This window comes from Dicentrarchus labrax, unplaced genomic scaffold (genome assembly GCF_905237075.1).
Source record: "Dicentrarchus labrax unplaced genomic scaffold, dlabrax2021, whole genome shotgun sequence".
Lineage (NCBI taxonomy): Eukaryota > Metazoa > Chordata > Actinopteri > Moronidae > Dicentrarchus > Dicentrarchus labrax.
Window position 1 is genome coordinate 20,532,274 of NW_026136724.1, and position 23,330 is coordinate 20,555,603.

General features: G+C 41.5%; 1 protein-coding gene across 1 annotated transcript in view; it reads left to right on the plus strand.

The window, feature by feature from the left end:
• The window catches only part of grip1 (glutamate receptor interacting protein 1), a 43,725-nt gene that overhangs the window by 19,413 nt on the left and 982 nt on the right, over nt 1-23,330 (plus strand). The window contains 24 exon segments of the mRNA XM_051393128.1: nt 778-913; nt 1,884-1,983; nt 1,985-2,030; nt 2,147-2,230; nt 2,314-2,389; nt 2,486-2,631; nt 3,557-3,704; nt 3,862-4,031; nt 5,085-5,234; nt 5,901-6,087; nt 6,643-6,788; nt 8,983-9,063; nt 10,399-10,468; nt 11,550-11,695; nt 12,596-12,740; nt 13,464-13,603; nt 15,352-15,555; nt 15,653-15,806; nt 16,584-16,622; nt 16,902-17,013; nt 19,822-19,932; nt 20,044-20,160; nt 20,246-20,392; nt 20,986-23,330. The exon segment at nt 20,986-23,330 is cut by the window's right edge and continues 982 nt beyond it. Coding sequence (XP_051249088.1) covers nt 778-913; nt 1,884-1,983; nt 1,985-2,030; nt 2,147-2,230; nt 2,314-2,389; nt 2,486-2,631; nt 3,557-3,704; nt 3,862-4,031; nt 5,085-5,234; nt 5,901-6,087; nt 6,643-6,788; nt 8,983-9,063; nt 10,399-10,468; nt 11,550-11,695; nt 12,596-12,740; nt 13,464-13,603; nt 15,352-15,555; nt 15,653-15,806; nt 16,584-16,622; nt 16,902-17,013; nt 19,822-19,932; nt 20,044-20,160; nt 20,246-20,392; nt 20,986-21,297 — 3,167 coding nt within the window. The 3' untranslated portion in view covers nt 21,298-23,330.

Consider the following 23,330-nt stretch of genomic DNA (forward strand, 5'->3'; position numbering starts at 1 on the left):
AGACACTCTTCTTATTCAGGCTGAGAATAAATCTGAACTAGTGAAACTTTAACAAACCATTTTCCTCTGAGAGAAGCTTTCGTTGTAATTCTTTCAGTGTGAAGTTAACCGTTTGTGAAGTAACACTTTCAAAAGTTTCTCCCCCGCCGCTACAGGAAACTGGTTCGTGTAACATTTGATCAGAGTGGAAGATTTTGGGGTTTCCTTTTTCAGACTGTGAGTCAGAGCTTATGTTTTAGAAAAGTTGAAAAGGACACTCTCACTCCTTGTAAATCCTCTTTGGAGGAGGAAGATGGGGGAGGAGAAAAAGACAATGATGGTCACTGCCAAAGATCAGATGTCTAAATCCTGTCTGAATGAAAGAGAGCGAAGCTCTGCCTGATTAATATTAAAATATAACATTTTAATGAAATCCTGCTTCCTGTTTTATCACCTGAGCACCGCTCACATCAGATTATACTAGGTCTGCTCTGAAATATGTCCCTCTCTCTATCCATCTCTCCTGCTCTTAAATATTTCAGGCCTTTGATGAAATATAAATGGGCGACAGAATAGAAGATGACTTCACTTCTCTCTTTTTCCAGATTATTATTTTATTTCTCCGTGCTGAGAGAGAGAGTTAGGGGAGTAAACTGTGAAGTCAGCGTGCAGCGACAGAAAAAAGGGAGGAACCTGAATAAATGAAGCCCGAAGAAATGAAAGAGTTTAATTGTGCAATAAAATAATTTTACGTGAGGGAAAGTGTTCAACCAATCACCTGTTCTTGGTGCGATGTAGACGAGTTTCGGGGCTGCTCGGTGGTGGAGCTGATGAAGAAGGAGGGGACGACGCTCGGACTGACGGTTTCAGGCGGCATCGACAAAGATGGGAAGCCCCGGGTTTCAAACCTGCGACAAGGAGGCATTGCTGCCAGGTAACACATCACTCTGTTTATCTTTCTAATCTTTACATTTTTAGTATTTTTCAGTTTTCTGTTCTGTTCTTTTTGACTCCAGTAGACACGTTTAGAAATACAACAAGACTGAATGACATTTTAAAATCATATTAAATGTGTTTTAATGGGTTTTCAAGTTCTGATGGAGAGTTATTGCGACTGCACATAGCCATAAATCACAAATATCCACTACATACATTTTATTAAAGGGACAGTTCACCCCAAAATGGTGCATTGATTGTCTTGGAGATATTGGCAGTAGAGTTGTCTGCGTTGTCTCCAATCTAATGAAACTAGATGTGGTGCTCAAAGCGCCCAAAAAAATACATTTGAATAACAAAACGACAAAGTCTCGGTCCAGAAATCATGACCCGGTTACATAACATAATCCGTAATCGATTTAGTTGTGAGCAGTTTCATGTAGGAACTATTTCTTTCTCCGTATCTCTGCGCAGAAGGTAGCGTGCATCGCAGCATGTAATCATTAATGGCGTCCTTCTCAGTTGAGCTTTAACGTTAGCTAGCTCTACTGCTGAGATGGCGAACATTCAGTTACGGTTGGTGGGTGTAGTTCAGAACTTTTGTTTAACCAGAAACAGCCGTGGTATCGCCACTGCTTGCTACTGGACTCCATTAACAAAAGCATTAATTTTACCTCACATTAAATTGTAACTTCATAACTTTATTCAAAGTGGACAGAAACTATATATATATAACCTTTAACTTGAGTTAACATAATCTGCAATTTCCCAGCTTGGGATCAATAAAGTATAAATAATTTCCCCTTGGATTATTAAAGTATTTCTGATTCTGATTCTAATATCCGTCTATCTATCTACTCTGTGGAATCAGTTCAGGCTAACTGAAGTCAGGCATTTCCCAACTCCACTATCACAAATTTAACTTCATCAAAGTGAAATCGGAGCAAACGTTCTGACTGTTTGTGCAGGAGCGACCAGCTGAACGTGGGCGACTACATCCGCGCCGTTAACGGCATCAACTTGGCCAAGTTCAGACACGACGAAATCATCAGTCTGCTGAAGAACGTTAGGGGAGCGAGTCGTGCTGGAGGTTGAGTACGAACTACCGCCTGTCTGTAAGTGCTGCCAGTAGTAGTAATATGAGTGGGACATTGGTGCATTAGGAGTATATTTCTAAAGCTGCAGAAGGTCAGAGGTGATGTTTATGTGTTGGTGTTCTGGTGTGTTGCAGCGGTGCAAGGGTCAGGGGTCATGTTTAAGAACGTAGAGGTCACACTTCACAAAGAAGGAAACAGTTTTGGCTTCGTCATCAGAGGTGAGCAGAGCGAGGTGTGTTTTGTGTGCGTGTAGGTGTGTGTGCGTATTAAAAATAAATGCATGACATGACTGTGTTTGCAGGTGGGGCCCATGAAGACAGGAACAAGTCTCGCCCCATCGTCATAACAACCATCAGGCCAGGCGGTCCTGCTGACAGGTGAGTGACCTCCGCCCTGGCTGTCTGTGTGATGTTTATGTCCCTCGAGAGCCTCTGTAGAAACTGTCCTCTTTCTCTCTCTATCTCTCTCTCCAGAGAAGGAACCGTAAAGCCTGGCGATCGGTTGCTAAGCATCGATGGGATTCGTCTCCACGGCAGCACGCTATCAGAGGCCATGAGCATCCTGAAGCAGTGCGGGCAGGAAGCCACGCTGCTGATCGAGTACGACGTCTCAGTGATGGGTCAGTTTAAACTCTATTACTGATTTTAGTGGTTGATAAGCAATTCATTGCGTCATTTCTTTTAGTAAAATGCTAAACTTTACTTTATTTGATGATTTCAGTTTTTCCAATGTGAAGATTTGCTGCTTCTCTTTGTCTTTTATAATAGTAAATTAAATATACTTGCATTTTGAACGCCCCAGAAAGCTCATTAATCTCTATTTCTGATGTTTTATTGACCAAAGAATTAGTCATAATTGTACCGACTAATTGTCAGTTTAATTGATAATGAAAATACTCCAAACTACTTACTAATTCACACTCCACTTCACTACTCCAGTCAGTATCAGACTTTATTGGAGTAGATTATTTCTTGTTTATTAATTTTAACGAAATAAAGATTAATTTTGTACAATAAATTGTTTAGTAATAAATCAGTCCTTAAAACGTTTGTATTGAGGCATTAAGAATGACTAAATAGAAATAGCCAATGATGTTGTTGATGGTTTGTTTATGTAAGTTATAAATAGGCATCTGTTAAATTGAGACTGTTTCATAACCAATTGAAAACTCCTTGTAGTAAGTTTTAAGTAATTTAAAACAAACTTTACAAGATTGAAAAGAATATGTCACAATTTTTGAGGCAATTCTGATGCAAAAATGAAAACAAAGACATAAAAACCAAATAAAAGCTTCAAACACAGTCATTAATCTACTGTTAATGCACAGAAGTGATACATAAAGTTGAGTATCGTCTGCATAATAATGATTCAGAATATTATTAATGTGAATAATAAGACCTGGAGGAATGACATGTAGAGATTAAATGAAACAGGACCAAGAATTTAACCCTGTGGAACCCCTATATGAAGTCTCGTACTGTAAAATACATGAAAATTATTATATAAAACAACAACTTTGTGTGTCCGTGTTGCCCCTCCGTCAGATTCAGTTGCCACGGCGTCAGGACCGCTGCTGGTGGAGGTTGCAAAGGCGACGGGTTCCAGTCTGGGCGTGGCTCTGTCCACCTCCATGTTCTGCAACAAGCAGGTCATCATCATCGACAAGGTCAAACCAGCCAGCATAGCAGACAGGTACCTGACCTCTGACCCCTAACCAGGGAGAGACTCAACTCTTTATCCCCCAATACTCCGAGTACCAGTCGTCTTTTTTATTTTTTAACTGTTGATTGTGTGTTGTGTGTGTGTGTGTGTGTTGTGTGTGTGTGTGTGTGTGTGTGTGTGTGTGTAGGTGTGGTGCTCTTCATGCAGGTGATCACATTCTGTCTGTTGATGGGAAGTCGATGGAGTTTTGTTCTCTGGCTGAAGCCACTCAGCTGCTTTCTGCCTCCTGTCAGACTGTCCGTATGGAGATCCTGCCTCAACACCAGGCCCGACCGGCCCTGAACGCACCACAGCACGGTATAAACACACACATACACAACGGGGCCGACCGGCCCTGAACGCACCACAGCACTCTATAAACACACCAGAGCTATTATAGTTTTGCATTTTTCATTATTTCATTTTATTTATTTATTTATTTTTACATTTTTGTTTTCAGTTCACTTAGTTTCACTCAGTTTCTAACGCGAGTTTGCTTATTTGAGTTCAGTTTATGTTGTTTAAAAATGTTTAGTTTTAGTTTAGTTTCAGTATTTTTAAATTGTAGGTGTTACAATTCAAAAATAGTCTCATAGTCATCTTCACATCCCAGTCTCGATAAACATATGCTCCAACGCCTCCTCATGCTTGTGTCTGACTGGTTCTGTAGTTAATACACAATATTGTTTCAGGTAGTTTTAGTTTTTTCTAAGTCTACTTTCTATCTATCTATAATAACCTTGAAACACACACAGCAGGCCCAACCAGCCCTGAACGCACTACAACATGGTTCCCTTCATTAAAACACACACTAATGTTATTTTTATAGTATTTTATATCACAAATACAAACAACGTACCGAAGAGGATTCAGATCATAATATATCCCGTGGGCTTCGATGCATGCCTCGGGAGAGGGTGAACCACCGCGGTAAAACATACAAATGCATGATTTAATAAAAATTAATAACATACTATAAAAGATTACATAATTAATATGTAATCTTTTATAAAGCTGTGACACAGGCAGCTACCTGACCTCTGACGTTCCTCCTGTCTTAACCTAAACACCCTCCTCTGTGTGTGTGTGTGTGTGTGTGTGTGTGTGTGTGCAGTCAAGGTGCAGCGTAGTCCCCGCCCCCTCCCCTGGGAGACCGGAGGCTCCGCCCCCATTCTCCCTCCCTACCACTACAACACGTACCACCCCGACCAATCAGCTGCCAGATCGCACAACCGCCATACAAACAACCCTCGTACGTCCGCCTCCCGCTCTCTCTCTCTCTCCTTTTCTCTCTCTCTCCCTGAAGTGTGATGTTTTGTTTTTGAGAGAGAGAGAGAGACCTCCGCTCATCACCTCTCTCTCTCTCTGCAGCTCTCAGTCACTCGTTCTCTCCCGGCTCCATGTCGGCCTATAGTCTCTCGTCCCTGAACATGAGCACCCTGCCCAGGAACATGTATCCCACGAGTCCACGGGGCACGCTGATGAGGAGGAAGGCCAAGAAGAAGGACTTTAAGAGTTCCTGTGAGTCTGACAAATCTCTAAAATTCCTCTCAGATCACTGTTGATGTTTTAAATCTCAACTGTTCATCTCCAGTGAGCTGAACCTGAAATTAAAGGTTGTAATAAATCAGAACTCCCCTTAAAGCAGGAGGTTTTCAAACCAAAAACTCTGCCAAAGTACAGCCCGGCTAATCTAAAAACAAGCAAGGAGTTAAATGAAGCCTGGTTACCTGTCACTCAAAGCAGCCACGCCCTTAATTATACATAACTTTAAGCTTTAATATAATTTAAACAGGTCAGTTGTATATAAATTCACCTCCTGTACCGTTGTCATGAACATGAAAATTAGCTCTAGAGACCAAAAGGCTGTAAACATGTTTATTTCTGCTTTAAAGTTTTAATATGGGGCCTTATGGAGACTGACTGCTGGAGCCTCTAGTGGCCGTTAGAGGAACTCGGGGTTGCGCCTGCCTTGGTACAACGTGTAATAAGTTTCATTACTTTTTTTTATCCCTTTAATTAACTTGTGGCCTGTTAGATTCATCCAGAGAACTGCGTTTGGTTTGGTTTTATTTTGCCATAATTAACCTTCACACCACAGCAGGAGAATACAAGAACTAAAATATATAAATAAATATAAAATGAAATGTAAATAATAACAATGTCTCTGTCTTTACTCTCTTTCAGTGTCTCTTGCGTCCAGCACCGTGGGTCTCGCCGGTCAGGTCGTTCACACGGAAACCACGGAGGTTATGTTGCTAGGCGACGGCATCATGGGGTTCGGCCTGCAACTGCAAGGCGGGGTCTTTGCCACGGAAACGCTCTCCTCGCCGCCGCTCATCGCTTACATCGACCCCGACAGCCCAGCGGAGAGGTAATCAGACTACTAATATTACTAATATTACTACTACTGCTGCTGCTAGCAATAATAATAATAATAATAATAATAATAATAATGATGATAATATACTTGTTTTATATATAATTCGATATAATATAATTATTGATTCAATATTAATCAATAATCCGATCCCTCAATGTCACCACTTTTAACAAATTCAATAACACAATTTATTTAATGTATAAATCACCTTTTATATACATTAAATGAAACTTAAATAAGAAAAGTAATATATTAATTAAGAGCAAATAATATAGTTTATTTCTTTTTTTATTTAATTGTATTAGTTCATGTAAAGGGATTTTATTTTATTTTCTATTTTTATCTCGTCTATCCTGTGAGGTTCAAGGTTTATTCAGCTCCAGGCTTCACACACAGAAAATGTAAATAAATATCAGTGTGTGTGTGTGTGTGTGTGTGTGTGTGTGTGTGTGTGTGTGTGTGTGTATGTGTGTGTGTATGTGTCTGTTCTGTGTCTGTGTCTATGTCTGTGTGTCTGTGTGTGTGTGTGTGTGTGTGTGTGTGTAGGTGTGGTATCCTGCAGATCGGTGACAGGATTTTGTCCATAAATGGAGTTCCTACTGAAGACTCGACTCTGGAAGAAACCAATCAGCTGCTGAGAGACTCATCCATCACCGCTCAGCTCACACTGGAGATTGAGTTCGACGTGGCTGGTACACACACACACACACACACACACACACACACACACACACACACACACACACACACACACACACACACACATTCGTGCACACATGGATTTATCCTTAAAGAAATATTAATGTTTTTGATTTTACATTTTCAATTTGTAGTCTATTGAGAGGTTGTATGTATATTATGGTGAAAAGGGAGTGTTTAGTTGTTTATACTGTTAGACTGCAGGTTCACATTTACTGGATCAGTAAATCCAGCTGTTCCTACTCTCTCTCTCTCTCTCTCTCTCTCTCTCTCTCTCTCTCTCTCTCTCTCTCTCTCTCTCTCTCTCTGTCCCTTTCTCTCTCTCCCTCTCTATCTTCAGAGACAGATTCTCTCACAGTCGAAACACTGTGGGGGACAGAATTAATAAAATGAGGAATATTCATTAATCGAACTTTAAGAGGAATATTCAGATGGTTGATTTAGTCAGAAAACAACAGGTTCTTTAATAAACATCCAGGTAAGTTGAGGATGTTTACTTCCTGTGAGAAGCACGGTGAAACTGAAATACAGAAATACAAAATAAAAGACTCTTGCTTTCACATTAACCAGCACTGATAGTCAATAATTGTACAACATGAATACACATCGAAATCTGCTGGCACTACAGTTATCTAACACTGACATACTGACGTGTAAATAGTGTTTTGTCGCATTTTCAGTGATATTGTAGCTGAATTACGTCCATAAATCTGTTACTTTTGTACTTTCCAAGAACCAGTAATGACCAGTAACAGTTACGAAGGCGAGATGGCGATCGGTCAAACAGCTAAACCGACTGAAGAAGACGTTTATTGGAGCGCTGGAGGATGATATCAGTTAATTCAAATAAACTTTAGACTGTTTCAACACAAAGTTTCGTCAAAATTCTCGATTTCAAATGTTCTCTTTATTTATTTATATTTGACATAAATATGTTAAATATGTTTTGTCTTAGTTTCTGTTGAGCTAATGAAATGTGCTGTGAGACAAACAGTCTGGCGTCTGTGTCGTCCTGATTTGGCTCATTGTCTGTGTTCAATGGAACGCCGTCCGCCTGGTATAAATAACCTCCCACGCCTGAGCGGAATAAAACAACACAACATGTTGTCTTTAATGAGTCACAGACAGTGAACGAGTTACTGTACGAGAGGCCGTCCACACACACTAACCACAGGATGCAGCTCGGGACCTGGATCCCAAACCTCTGAACCGCTGCCAATATCTGGGATCGGTTCACTGTTTAAAGATTGTTTAAAGATTGACTGTTGCAAAGATTGTACACGACAGAAGAGAGAGAAGTTTATTTGTGTATAAATAACATATCTCTCTCTCTCCAGTTTTACCTTTAGATGCTTATTTAAATCCTTTAAAACACACTTAGATGTTCAAATGTGTAAAATTATGTATAATATATGTATAATATTCTCTAACCCCTTTTTACTTTAAACATTTTAACAGTGTTACAAGTTAAAGAACATTTTACACTTTATATTATACATATTCTAATGTCTAAGTCTGACCTAAGTGCAGATCTATATTATATTTATTATAGAATAGAATAAGTCTCCATCGTATATATATATTGTGAATTAGGATCCAGTCCTCAACCTTAGAAACCATCAGCCATGTTCTGGTGATAGCTTTGCTTACTGTTGACATTATCCTAAACATATATATACTTTTATTTTATTTATTTATCCTTTTATTATAGACCACCACCCATATGTGCACACTTAAAAGCAGATCCAGGTCCTCTAGTCACCAGTTCTTTAAAAGCACCATATCATAAGTTGTAGTTCCATATAACATCCCATATATCGGAGCTTTATATATGAACAAAATACTGTGATTCTTATATATGCATAAAAGCATCCAGTGGCTTCAAATCTCAAGTCATATGTTCATTTCAAGTACAGTATCTTAAACATTATATCCTCTCCATACCCTTCTTTTTCTCCTGCCAGTAGAGGCTGAGGAAACTCCAGAAAACATGGAAATGATCTGTTACCGTACATTATATTCACATATTCATGATAAAAACGGACAAACAAGCTCTTACATTGAGTGACTGAAGAGATGCCAAGAAAAGTTAAAAGAGATATTACACTTTGTGAGATAATATTGATAATAAAGTCTTTGTTTCTCTCCGCCGTGCCGACCATCTCTGTCTCTGCTTGTGTCTCTCAGAGTCGGTCATCCCCAGTTCAGGAACATTTCACGTGAAGCTCCCAAAGAAACCCGGAGTGGAGCTGGGAATCACCATCAGCTGTGAGTAAAGACAGAAGAGTGAGATATCAGCAGCAACGTGCTTTATAGAAACTCACCTTCATGTATCGGCACGTGGACTTCCTCAGAGGCTCTGCCAAGGCGAGCGCGCCGATACACGTTGGTGTTTAGCCGCGGCAGAAACATCAGTGTATGGAGTTCAGACATTCAGGTTCCCCTCAGGATGAACTCCGATACCTTTGATGATCCGCTTTTCATTTAGCACCATCATCAGGTTTAATTCGTCCAGTACTTTGGTAGTATTTGGTATTTTGACAAACAAATTCAGGCTCAGCTGGTTCCCAACCTGAGGGTACCGAACCCCATTAGGGGACGCCAAAGCTTCACAGGAGGGTTTTATTGATTTTAAGGGGTGTAAGAAAACACCTCTCAGCAATCTCAGCATTTCATTCATTTCTGTGAATAAAACTAAATGTAATTGTTATTTTTAAAGTTTATATTATTATTTAAAGGAGCAGTGTGTAGGATTTACTGAACACAGCTCGCGTCTGTGTTTGACGACCTGGGAATGAGAACAGGCTGTGAAGTTTATATGAGAAACTAAACAAAAACGTGAAAGCTACAGCCAGTGTTTGCTTTGTCTCATTCTCAGGTAACAAAAACACAATAATTCTTATTTTCAGGTGATTATAAACTAATGAATATTATATTTCCTCCTTAATGTCACACACTGGACCTTTAATATATAAACACATTGACAGAGTGTTCACTCTGATAAACTAATAGAACAATGAGTCTGTGTTAGTGTTAGAAATAATAAAAAGAGATAATACAGACAGATATATCAGGAAATAAGCTGCTTGTTTTACACAGACTTATTTATCAGCTGTTCTCATTTAATAAAATACGAAATATCCATAAAATATGTAATTTACTCACTGATAGAAAAGATCTCCCTTAAGGAAGAAGGTTGGGTCCGACTGCTCTGATCTCAGATGGTGAACGTGGATAACATTACACATTAGCATCACCACTGTGAGTGTGTGTGTGTGTTTCCTTTTTTAAATTTGGAAATTATAGTTTTATGATTTCATGTTATTTTTAGCTTGTCCTTACATCCTGTGCACACATTTGTGGAATGAAAGTTTTATTCTGAATGAATGATTTGGACCTCCTCCTGCTGTGATACACATTTGTCAGTTTAATATTACATTTGCTTTGATTTGACTTTTCTTTTTAACATTTAATCATTATCCCGAGCAGCGGAGTAAACGCGCTGCATTATTTACAGTTTTCTTGTTTGAACTTTTCTTTCTGTGTGAAAACATCTCTAACCCGTCTGCCTGTCTGCCTGTCTGTCTGTCTGTCTGTCTCCAGCTCCGTCCAACAGGAAACCAGGTGATCCTCTGATCATCTCCGACATCAAGAAAGGCAGCGTTGCACACAGGTACACACTCACACGACTCGGTATCTGACGGTAGAATTAACTCCTTTATTTACTCACTACATCTTCTAGCACCACGACAGTTAGCTTCTCTTAGCAACAAGTCCATCAGGAAACTTCATAAATCACCCCGGTACCACACACACACACACACACACACACACACACACACACACACACAGGGTTTATAGCAAATGTGGACAGATGGCGGAGAGATGGGCTGCCACGTAGCAGCAGTTTAGGGTTCAGTGCCTTGCTCGAGGGCACTTCAGTAGTAACCAGGAGGTGAACTTCCACCAGTTACCAGTGCACGCTCCAAACTGTGGTCTAGTCCCTACAGACCGAGTTACTGCCGGCCCGATATCTCCCTCTGAGTTAAAGTATAAAGCAGCACAAAATTAAATCAAGTTAATGACCTCAAATTTATATTGATCTGGAAAACCTGGAAATTTAGAGACTAGTTTTCCAGTCATGGAAACACCTGGAAATTCATTCAAATGACCAAATATCCTGGAAATTAGCTGTATTGTCCTGGAAACCTTTAATTGTGTTTTAGCCCCTCACTCAGATTATTGTTTGTAAGATGATCTGTTAAAATCTATTTTGTAAATGCTATAAAATAAAATAAATTGTACTTTATTTGAACTCTTATAAACGTTGACCACCATTGTGTCCTGGAAAAACTCCAAATTGTCCTTGAAAAGTCCTGGAAAATGATCTTTTCCAAAGAGTGGAAGCCCAGACGCACTTTGTGGAGCGTCAGCTGTTTGGAAACTCGCTCAGCTGTCTGTAGTTGGTTAATTAGGCTAACAGTCCAAGCTAGTGTGTGTGTGTGTGTGTGTGTGTGTGTGTGTGTGTGTGTGTGTGTGTGTGCGTGTGCGTGTGCGTGTGCGTGTGCGTGTGTGTGTGTGTTTTGTAGGTCATGTGTTTTGGAGTGTGAAGCAGAAAATGTGAGTTAAAGAGCTTCCGTTGGCCTAACCAGCAGGTAGCATCTGTTAAGTTTACAGTAAGGGAGCATTACTGTATCTGTGTGTCTGTGTTCATGTTGTTGTTGTTTTGTTGTTGTTGTTGTTGTTTTTTCCAGGACGGGAACGTTGGAGTTGGGAGACAAGCTGCTGGCCATCGATAACATCCGGGTGGAGAACTGCTCCATGGAGGAAGCCGTCCAGATCCTCCAGCAGTGCGAGGAACTCGTCAAACTGAAGATCCGAAAAGACGAAGACAACTCCGGTATTAGAGACATTAGAGATTATTTTACCTCCGTCAGGACAGATTATTCTCCTCCCTTCATCTCCGGGGAGATTAAACCTCTAATCATCAGTATGTCGTGTATTGTAGCTGCGTTACTAATTACTAATTAGACTATAAACTGCTGCAATTTAAAGTCTTTTATGAACCTTTTCTTTTATAGAAACATAGTTGAATTTCATCATAAGGAAGAAACACTCCAAACCATTAGAATATATTTATATATATATATATATAAATATATATATATATATATATAGATATATATATACAGGACCCCTCACACCCTCCTCTCAGTGAACCTCTCTCTCAGAACCTCCTTAAAGCCTCCAGTCAGAAATCAGTGTTCCTCCTTGTTCCCACAGTGGGATGGTTGAGTGATGGATGTGCAGAGTTTGACTCTAGAAGGATGTTTTTACATTCAGCTGCTGAAAGAAGAAAGTTTCTCAGAGCTCACTGAGTGTCTGAATTTAAGGGGCGGGGCCTACGAGCATGATTTGTGACCTCATAAGTAGTTCAGGAAGTCAGTCCTGGTCCAGCAGCGCACAGACACTGAGAGTGGACTCCACAGTGAAGGAGGAGATTAGTTTTTAAGGGTTTAAATGTGGAAATGGTACTTTTATTAGCAGACACATTATAGTTCCAAGCAGACTGTGTGTATATATGTTGTAATGTATGTCTGGAGGGAAGCTTTAAGGGACTGTAGGAACTAATAAAGGAGCTCTAAACCCTCTTCATTGTCCCCTATAACATCCCTCAGTCAATAACACCACACTGTCCTTACGTCTGCTCACCACTACATTAAAGTGTGTTTATTGTATTCATTACGTGTTTATTTACTGCTTATAAAGGTGTTGAATGAATCTTTATTGAACGTTTCAGATGAGCAGGAAGTGTCTGGCAGCATCATCTACACCGTGGAGCTGCAGCGGTACGGAGGCCCGCTGGGAATCACCATCTCCGGCACCGAGGAGCCCTTCGACCCCATCATCATCTCCTCGCTGAGCAAGGGAGGGCTCGCTGAGAGGTACACACACACACTATTATATTATCTCACATTAATCACAGGGTTGGTTCTGGGTTCAGAGGTTTCACACAGGGAGTAAACTGAATATATTTAGTGTTTATTTGCTTCTTTTATAGGTTTATTTGTTGTTTTTATACTAATATTGTCTTTGAGTTCCTTTTAAAGCACTAATATATAATAAATATATAATAAATATTAGTATTTTTTACTATTTAGACTCTCAACTAATAAAAAAACACTCAAACTTCACAGTTAGAACAAGAGTTAATAATAATAACAAACATTTAAAGCATTAAAACACTGAAACAAGTCGTCCAGTTAAAGCTGCAGTAGGTAACTTTGTTATATTTGCTGAAACTAAATGTCTCAACGTCGCTGTGTTGAGTTCAATGGATGATCTCAGATATTAAATGACATCAAGCTGCATCCTCAGTTTGATTTAATGACGTAATAGTTTGATCAGTAACTGTAATGTGATGTAATGTGATTACTGAATGAAGACTGCTGATCAGTGATGGTGAGTTCAGATCAGGATGAAGTGGAGAATGTCGCCCTCTGCTGTTAATAATAAATAATATTATACATTTAGTTTATTTTTTTATTCTGTTTTATTTTATAAACACTAACAGGAAGGAATTTACCTTTGATATTTTATATTTCTGTGTGTGTGTGTCTGTGTGTGTGTGTGTGTGTTGTGTTGTTTGTGTGTGTGTGTGTGTGTAGGACCGGTGCGATCCACGTAGGAGATCGTATCCTGGCGATCAACAGCAGCAGTCTGAAGGGGAAACCTCTGAGTGAAGCCATCAGTCTGCTGCAGCAAGCAGGAGAGACGGTGACACTGAAGATCAAGAAGCAGGGAGAACGTACGTACACACACTGATACACACTGACACACACTGACACACACTGACACACACTGATACACACTGATACACACACTGATACACACTAATACACACTAATACACACTGATACACACTGACACACACTAATACACACTGATACACACTGACACACACTAATACACACTGACACACACACTGACACACACTGACACACACTGATACACATTGACACACACTGACACACACTGACACACACTGATACACACTGAACACACACTGATACACACTGACACACACTGATACACACTGACACACACTGACACACACTAATACACACTGACACACACTAATACACACTGATACACACTGATACACACACTGATACACACTGACACACTGATACACACACTGATACACACTGACACACACTAATACACACTGACACACACTAATACACACTGACACACACACTGATACACACTGATACACACTGACACACACTGACACACACTGACACACACTGACACACATTGACACACACTGACACACACTGATACACACTGACACACACTGACACACATTGACACACACTGACACACACTGACACACACTGACACACACTGACACACACTGACACACACTGACACACACTATACACACTTAATACACACTAATACACACTGACACACACTGACACACATAATGACACACACATAAAACACTGAACACACACACACTAATACACACTGACACACACTGACACACACACTGACACACACTGATACACACACTGATACACACTGACACACACTGACACACACTGACACACACTGACACACACACTGACACACACTAATACACACTGACACACACTGACACACACTAATACACACTGACACACACTGACACACACTAATACACACTGACACACACACTAATACACACTGACACACACTGACACACACTAATACACACTGACACACACACTGACACACACTGACACACACTGATACACACACTAATACACACTAATACACACTGATACACACTGACACACACTGACACACACTGATACACACACTGACACACACTAATACACACTGACACACACTGACACACACACTGACACACACTGATACACAGTAATACACACTGACACACACTAATACACACTGACACACACTGATACACACTGATACACACACTGACACACACTAATACACACTGACACCACTACACACACACTGACACACACTGACACACACTAATACACACTAACACACACTGACACACACTGACACACACTGACACACACTGACACACACTGACACACACTGATACACACTGACACACACTGACACACACTAATACACACTAATACACACTGACACACACTAATACACACTGATACACACTGACACACACTGATACACACTGATACACACTGACACACACTAATACACACTGACACACACACTGATACACACTGACACACACTGACACACTACATTATCTTTGATCTTGAATCAACGTCCATCAATCCGTTGTTAGAAATCCTGATTCTCCTTTTAACTGCAGAACCTGAGAATCATCACGTTTAACTCTTCTTCAGTATCCGAGTAATCCGGTGATCGTTGTCGGCGCCAGTTTGCCAAAACATGAACAAATAAAGATTTAAACTAAAGTTCAAGTTGTCAAAACCGCTGACGACAAACCAGATAAAACTAAACTTTTGCTTTGCTAATAAGGATCCTCTTTCTCTTTAGTGTCCAGCCCGAAGTCCTGTGTGATTGGTCCAGGCCTGGTGCCGGGGGCGGGGCTTGTCCGCGAGCACCAGGACGGGGAGGAGGAGCCTGTCGTCATGGTTGCGCCTCTGTCAAGCCAGAGAGCGTTCAGCACGCTACCGTCAGTCGACAGCGCTGTGGAGTCCTGGGACGGATCCAACGTGGACAGCAGCTTCACCAGCCCGGGTAGGAAACTGACCTCTGACCTCTGACCTTCAAGGTTTAAGTCAAGCCGGCTCCTAATGACTGTGGTAATAAAATATTTCTGTGTGTCTGCGTGTAGCTCCACCATTTCAGTCGTCTCCGTACAGTTTCCACGAGTGGCGCAACGCCAAGACAACCAACAGCCAATCGTCTTCCTCCGCCCGCCAGAGAGCCAATCCGCTGTCAGATCTCGGACTGAGTGACGACGACTGGGACCGCCCACCGCTTGGAGGGTGAGAGAGACGGATGAAAACACCTAATAATAGCTTATATTAAAGGTTCGGGACCCCCACAGAAACACTCGGGGTTGAGACGACTTTAAAATATACACAGATGGCCGATAGCTCTTCACTCTCTGCTCAACAACCTCGTGCTGCATGAGAAAACAAACAAAGAGCTAATGAACAATGAGAAGAAAACACTGAATGTGTCAAAAAAAGAAGCTTATTACGTCTGTATGATTAAAGAAGGACAGTTTATCAGTTGTTCTGTACTGTTACTGTTATAAATGTATGTATATATTAAATATAGTCACTGATATTAAAGGGTCCCTTAAGGAAAAAGGCTGGGAACCATTGATATATGATCAATAACTTATATAATAAGTCAGATATATCAAAGTCGTCAGGAAATTAAAGCAATTAGCAGTTGGGAGAAGGATCTGAATTTAATTACATCACCAGAAACACCTAAAGTTGATGTTAGTTAATTAGTGGCACTTTAAAATGAGCTTCAGTTCAACCAACTACAACAGCATATATAAATATATAATAACATAAATATTATATATATATTTAATACTGTCAACCAGCTGGTTCCTCTGTAGAGCTTTAAGAGTTCAGATAACAACAAACAGTTGCTATAAATCTGATTTCTTGGGAAGTAATGATTTTAACTCCTACACTTCTAAAGTTCCCCTAACATTAGCGTGTTAGCGTTCCTTATTCAAATCAGTGGGAGTTGCTAGCCGCGAGCTAACAGCAGTAACAGCAGTGTGTCTCTGTCTGCAGTGCCTGTAATCTGCCCAGCGGTCTAATCACTGACAGCAGGTACCACAATGACCTTTGACCTTTAACCCCCATACAGTCAGTCCTCTGTCACCCCTCTGACCTCCAGCAGAAACCCTCACCTGGTGACCTTTGACCCCCCCCCTCACTGACACATACACCTGATGGATGTGTATGTTGTCACAGCACCTGTCCTCACCAGCATGACCTGTTCTGTCACCAGTGTACTCCTGTGTGTGTGTGTGTGTGTGTGTGTGTGTGTGTGTGAATCCTCCAGGATGTTCTTCTCTCTGACTGGCTGACCTTTGACCTTTCTCTCAGGTTCACTGTGGGTCATGATGGGACAGAACCGGACCAGGAGGAGAACTTCTGGTCTCAGGCTCTGGAGGATCTGGAGACCTGCGGCCAGAGCGGCATCCTCAGAGAGCTGGAGGTGAGTAGTACTGTGGAAGGTACTATTATTAGACATAGTAATAATAATAATAATAATAATAGTAATAATAATAATAGTAATAATGATAATAGTAGAATTAATAGTAATATTAGGCGTAGTATGAGTAGTAGTTGGAGGGCTGGGTATAATTTGAAATATGTTTTTCTTCACTTTAAACATGTTTTTGTGTTTTAAAAGGTTTCTTAAAAGTTAAATTTGGTCTAAATACACCAGATTTTGTTCCCCATTCATTTCAACGAGAAACAGGAGGCGACATTGAACCTCCATCGTTTGCTTCTTGTGTCACAGTTCAACCAGATACAGTTATATCACCGTTTGCAAACTGTGATATAAGTCAATTGTTAATTCTAAACCGATTATACGATACGATAATATTACGTTTCGATTCCTTTGAAAATGTTTAAATGACGACTTTGAGTAGAGTGCTGCAGGAATGAGTCCTCAAACCTGTAACTCAGTTAGCATTTTAGTATTTCTTTAGCAGGTTCCCCCCCGATGTGAGTGTGGTTTTGGTTACAATCCTGAAATAAGATCTTGAGAGATTTTCATGTTTCGTTCTACAACATAAGATACGTCAGTAAATACACCTCCTGGGAATTTTTAAGCTTTTAAGTGTCTTAACGGTTGCTAACAAGTGGCTAAAAGAGACGACAGTTGACGCCGAACGCGGAGACGTATCTACTCACTAGTCCGCGCTGTAGTTCGTTGATAGCTGCAGTTCGACGTCAGCTTTTTACTTACTTCATAGATTATCTTGCTGAACAAGTGAGTATTATAAACCACAGAGATTGTTTTTCTACATAAAACCTAAAATCCAGTGGAACTTCACATCATCCCTGCAGCACTCTGTTATCGCCCAGCCCTACAGTGAGTGGTTTACTGGTACTAACAGTAAGAGCAGACATACTTCTCATGCTGAAAGAACTACATGTTTGTTAGAAATACAGACGTAAAATGGAGTAATTAAGCTGAAAAGAGAAATGACTCCTTCTCTTCCAGGAGTCTGCAAAGGAAACGCACCTCCTCACTCTGGTATCCTCCTTCCTCCCCCTCTACTAACTCTCCTCCTGTCCTCTCCTCTCTCTCCTCTCTGTAACTGGAGTCGTAGCGTTGTGAAACATCAGACATGTTAGCTGTTTTTTGAATGTGACTCTAACACTGCACCCCAGCAGCAAGCTACAGACCATGGTGACGTCATTGTGACATCTTAGTGACATCACCCAGCTTCTGACCAATCACGTGGCAGAGTCATGTTGCACCGGGGCATGGCAGTTTGAGCAAGGCATGCTGGGAGAGCTTGTGCAAGATTGGCCTGATGGGTAGTTTTGTTTTGCCGGTCATGAAGCAGATCTGTCAAGTCATGCATGCGTCTGATGAGTCCTTGATTCTGATTGGCTGAGACGTGGGCATCTGTTGAGTGATGTGAGAAGACTTGGACAAAAAAAACATTAAAATACAAGTAGAAGCTGGAAACTCAGTAGAAACAATAGTAGATTCTTAATAAATAATAGTAGTCCATTAATATTACCTGTAACTGTGGATACTGTCAGTAGATCATTTAAAGGTTCAGTGTGTAGGATGTACAAACATGGTGGCCTCCTTGGAAGGCGTCTCAAGATAAAAAAGGTTAATTTTAAGGTAACAAAATTCTTATTTTCAGGTGATTTATACACTAATGAAAACATACTTAAGAATATTATTTTACATTTCTGACAATAGATACTCTTAAATAATACACCAGGGTTCAATGACACTTAAAAAACAACCCAGTTTTGTCCACCTTGCTCTTAAACTTGCGGCGCCATCAAACAAAACTCCTGTTTCCAGGATAATTGATTGTTCGCTTGCTCTTTGGCCACCATTTTATCGTGAGTTTCCAGTCAGTACTGAGCATGTGCGACACTCAATAAAAATGAGAAGGAAGCAAGATGGCTTACAACTTAGCTACTACTACATCAGCTGTGGAGAAAACGAGTTTACCACTCGCCCCCTCTACACACTGGACCTTTGAGTAAATCTGACCGTAGACACAGTTCGTACATCTGTAAATACCAACAGCAGTAGATCCTCGCAAGCAACAACAACCACATTAGATTCTGTCAGCAATAATATTATCAATCCTTATGGTAGTAGATCTATTAGATCTATTAGAAACAACACTGGAAACAAAAGTAGTCAGTTGTTACTACCATTAGCAACTGAAGTCGCATTTCCACCCCAAGTACCAAGAACTTTTAGTCCCAAGAACTACTTTTCAAGTAACTAAAAGGTTCCTTCAGCCCATTGTTGTCTTCATTTCCACTAAAATGCTGCAAGTACTCGACCAATCAAAAATATTAAGTGCTGCAAGCCCCACCCTCAAAGTTCCTGTACTTTTGGAAAGTACTACTCCCCAAGCAGAGACTTTTTCTGCTAAATTTAGATGCTGGTCCCTGTGGTGGAAACGCGGCTTCAAATAGATCCTTGTCATTGATTAGCTTTAGATTTTATATGTTCTGCAGTAGATTATTAACAACAGTAGATCACTGCAGTACCAATAACTGTCTAAAGATCACATGAATGGATCGTAGAGGCGAGTAGATAGACGAGTCAGAAACAGCTGGGGAACCATCAGAAGAAGAAACAATAGAATCTATTAGTAGATCAGTAGAGACCTGTCCTGTCCTGGTGTGATCATGGGAACTGGGGTCAGACTCCCAGGATGCCTTTGACCTCCATGTTTGTGATGGATCCAACTGGCTGTGTTTGTCTGACTGTGATTGGATGTTTTTGATTGGCTGTCTCCAGGCAACCATCATGTCAGGCTCCAGCCTCAGTCTGAACCACGACCCCACGCCCCTGCGTAGCACACTGGGCCGCCAAGCGAGCTTCCAGGAACGCAGCAACTCCAGACCGCAGGTAACCGGAACTGACCTCTGACCTCTGGCCTAACAAGTGACTCTTAGACTTGACTATACTTGTGTTGTTTTATGTCATAACTTAAACGTGAGTGTCTGTGCGTTTTCTCAGGTAACAGCTCGGTCCAACACCTTGCCCTCTGACCCCCAGCGCCGAGCCTTTGCCATGAGGAAGATGAGGCAAGAAGTCAACGAGATCCTAAACCAGAACCCTGTGGAACTCCACAAGGTGACGTTTGACCCTTTGCCACAGAATTTCAAAGTGACATTAATCCACTAGTTGTGATCCTAACAGAGTGTGTCTGTGTTTGTAGCTGACTCTAGAGAAGGCCTCAGATCTGGAGGATTTTGGTTTCAGTGTTTCTGACGGTTTGTTGGACCGCGGCGTCTACGTTAGCAACATCCGACCTGGAGGCCCGGCAGAGCGGGGTGGCCTCCGAGCCTATGACCGAATACTACAGGTACAAAAACACGAGAATCTACAGACACGGTGGTATGTCTCTGAAGTAAATGCTAGAGGTGGAACCAAGCCTCAAGTCTCAATTCTTTGCACTCAAGTACCAAAAAAAGTCTCAAGTCAAGATCCAGATTATTAGTTTTGAGTCGTTAACAAGTCACCGTCACCAAATGTACCAACAACAGAATGAACAAATGAAATTATTTTTGGTATGATTGGATGCTGACGGACTGGTACAAACAACGTGGATTTCGGAGTTTTTTTGATTTTGTCATGTGAAGTCTAAAGTCATGAAATTTCTGACGCAAGTGACTCAAGTCAGCAGCATACAACGCTCACAATGAACAAGGCTACCAAGGTGATGTTAAGCAGGTATAATGTTTAGCATATTAACCATTTTAGTTTAGCATGCTAAAAACTTTAACTAGCAGTGAACACCAAGTACAGCTGAGGCCGATGGAAATGTGAGAAGACCAAAGTGTTCATCCTGTTTAATCCCGATCAAACCGCTAACGTTGATACTAAGAAGACACTAGTCCCTGAAAAACTCACCTCTTGGGCAGACCCCATTAACCATTTACATTTAATGTCTTCCAGATTAACCACGTGCGGACAAGGGACTTTGACTGCTGCCTCGTCGTTCCGCTGATCGCCGAGTCTCCAAACCACCTGGAGCTCGTCATCAGCCGGAACCCCACCTCCTCCTGCCTGTTGGCCAATCACACTGATGGCACCACCAACAGCAGTCACTCCCCTCAGCCAATCGGCGGCGACCTGGGACCGTCAGAGTTCTCCATTGGCCAGGTAGAGGATGGTGGTCCGATCAAGTGGAGCCAGCCGGGAGACGGGCTGGGAGCGGCACTTGGGGTGGGGTTTGGTGTCGGGCAGGTGAATAATAAATCCGTATAGCAGAAAAAAACTGGACGAAACTGGATTAAACCAGTTTTAACCAGACTGGACTGGAGAGGTCAACAAGGAGAACAATACAACAAAGTTGAATTAAACTGGTTTAGACCCATCCAAACTGGTTCAGAGTGGACCCCCCATGGTGCTACACACCCTCTGGATGAACTTTGACCCTTGACCACTAAAGTTCGACCTTTGAACTGCTAAAGCAGCCTGAAAGCACACTGATGGACTGGAGCAACTCCTCACCTTTTCACCTGAACCAGTTCTGTATACTGGTCCTGCTGGTGTCACTGGAACCATAACTATGACTACTGATCTGAGTAGAACCACTGGAGCATCTGGTCTTACTGGTCCAGGATTAATGGGTACTGGTTCTGCTAGCCCAGAGCCATGGCTACTGAATCTGCTGAAGCCAGAGCCACAGCCAATGGTCTTACTGGTTCAAGACATGTGAGTTCTGGTCTTAGTGGTTTGAGAATCATGGCTACTAATTCCACTTAAACCAGAGTCATAGCCAGTGGCCTTACTGGTCCAAGACACATGGGCTCTGGTTTAATGGTTACAGAACCATGGCCCTACTGAAGCCACAACTAATGGTCTTACTGGTCCAAGACACATGGGCTCTGGTCTTAGTTGTGACAGAACCATGGTTACTGGTTCCACTGGAGGCAGAGCCACAGCCAGTGGTGTTACTGGTCCAAGATATGGTTCTTGTTCATGGTCTTAGTGGTCACAGAATCGTGGGTACTAAGCTAGAGCCATGACCACTGCTTCTACCAGTCAAGAGCTGTGGCTTCTCGTCCATATGGTCTTACTGGAACCAGAACCATGGCGTCTGGTTGTACTGGCCAAGAACCACAGCAGCACAAAGACTGATGGGACTCTAGAATCCAGAACTTGCTGGTTGCCAAGAGGACTAGGGATGCTCCGATCAGGCCGTTTAGGGCTGATGTCAAAACAGATTCTGATTACTGATAACGGTTTCTGTTTTTAAACATTATAAAGAAAACCTCCTGTAGAAGAAACCATTATAAAACCCACTACTGTGATTTATGACAAAGTCTTAACGTCACTTGCTGCTACTCGCTTCGACAATTACAACCTCTGGATGTCTCTATTAAATGAAGGAGTTTGGGCTTTCCAGTCCATCAGGTCTTTGGACAGTGAAGTCCTGGGTATGCTTGAAACAAGTATGGATCCCACCAGGGTTATTGGTAGAAGTACCTTTCCCACTAAAGTAGCTCTGGTTCTTGAATCTGTTCCATTCAAGATTCTTGGAACCTTGTTCCTAGCGTACCGGCCTGTGTTCCCACCGCCAACAATAACCTGCTATAACAGGCCTTTTCCACCAACAAGGAATGGGCTCTGTTCTGGTTCTCGCACCTCGTTTTGAACAGTTTGGAGCATTTCAACCTAAAATAAATTGGTTACCAAAGCTCCACTCAAAATCGGTGGGAACGTGGGCTAGTTCTCTAGATAGCAACAAGGTTCAAGAGTCTTGGATGGAATTGGTTAAAGACCCAGAACCAGTTTGAAAGGAAAAGGGGCCTTAGTGGCCCAGAAGGTTGGGTTCCGATAAGATTAAAGATGGCTATGGTTAAGTGGAAGCATAAAGTTGAAAACAATTGTTTAGGTTTAAGATCATCAAAGATGTTTGGGTTTCGGTGAAGATTTGGTGTCGGTCAGGTTAGAATCTAAAAGGGATCGGATCCACAACAAGATACAGCTGCTCGAATCTGATTCTGACAGGCTGGTTGATTCTCCGAAAGTCCATTAGAAAAGAGTTGTCCGTTAAAAACAGCACCTTGAGTTCCTCTTAGTGGCTGGACATCTTAATACTTTGTGCAATAGAAAGCATTTCACTGGTTTTACAGAAGCACAAACATCGGATAGAAACTGTAAAATTAGTGAGTAGTCGTGGTGCTTTGGTTCCTGATCTTGAATTGCTGCTACAATTGTTTTGCAACCGCTCAGACGTCACTGTTTAAAACCCAGAAACTCCAAATCTTTTGAAAACAGTCTCACAGCAGCTC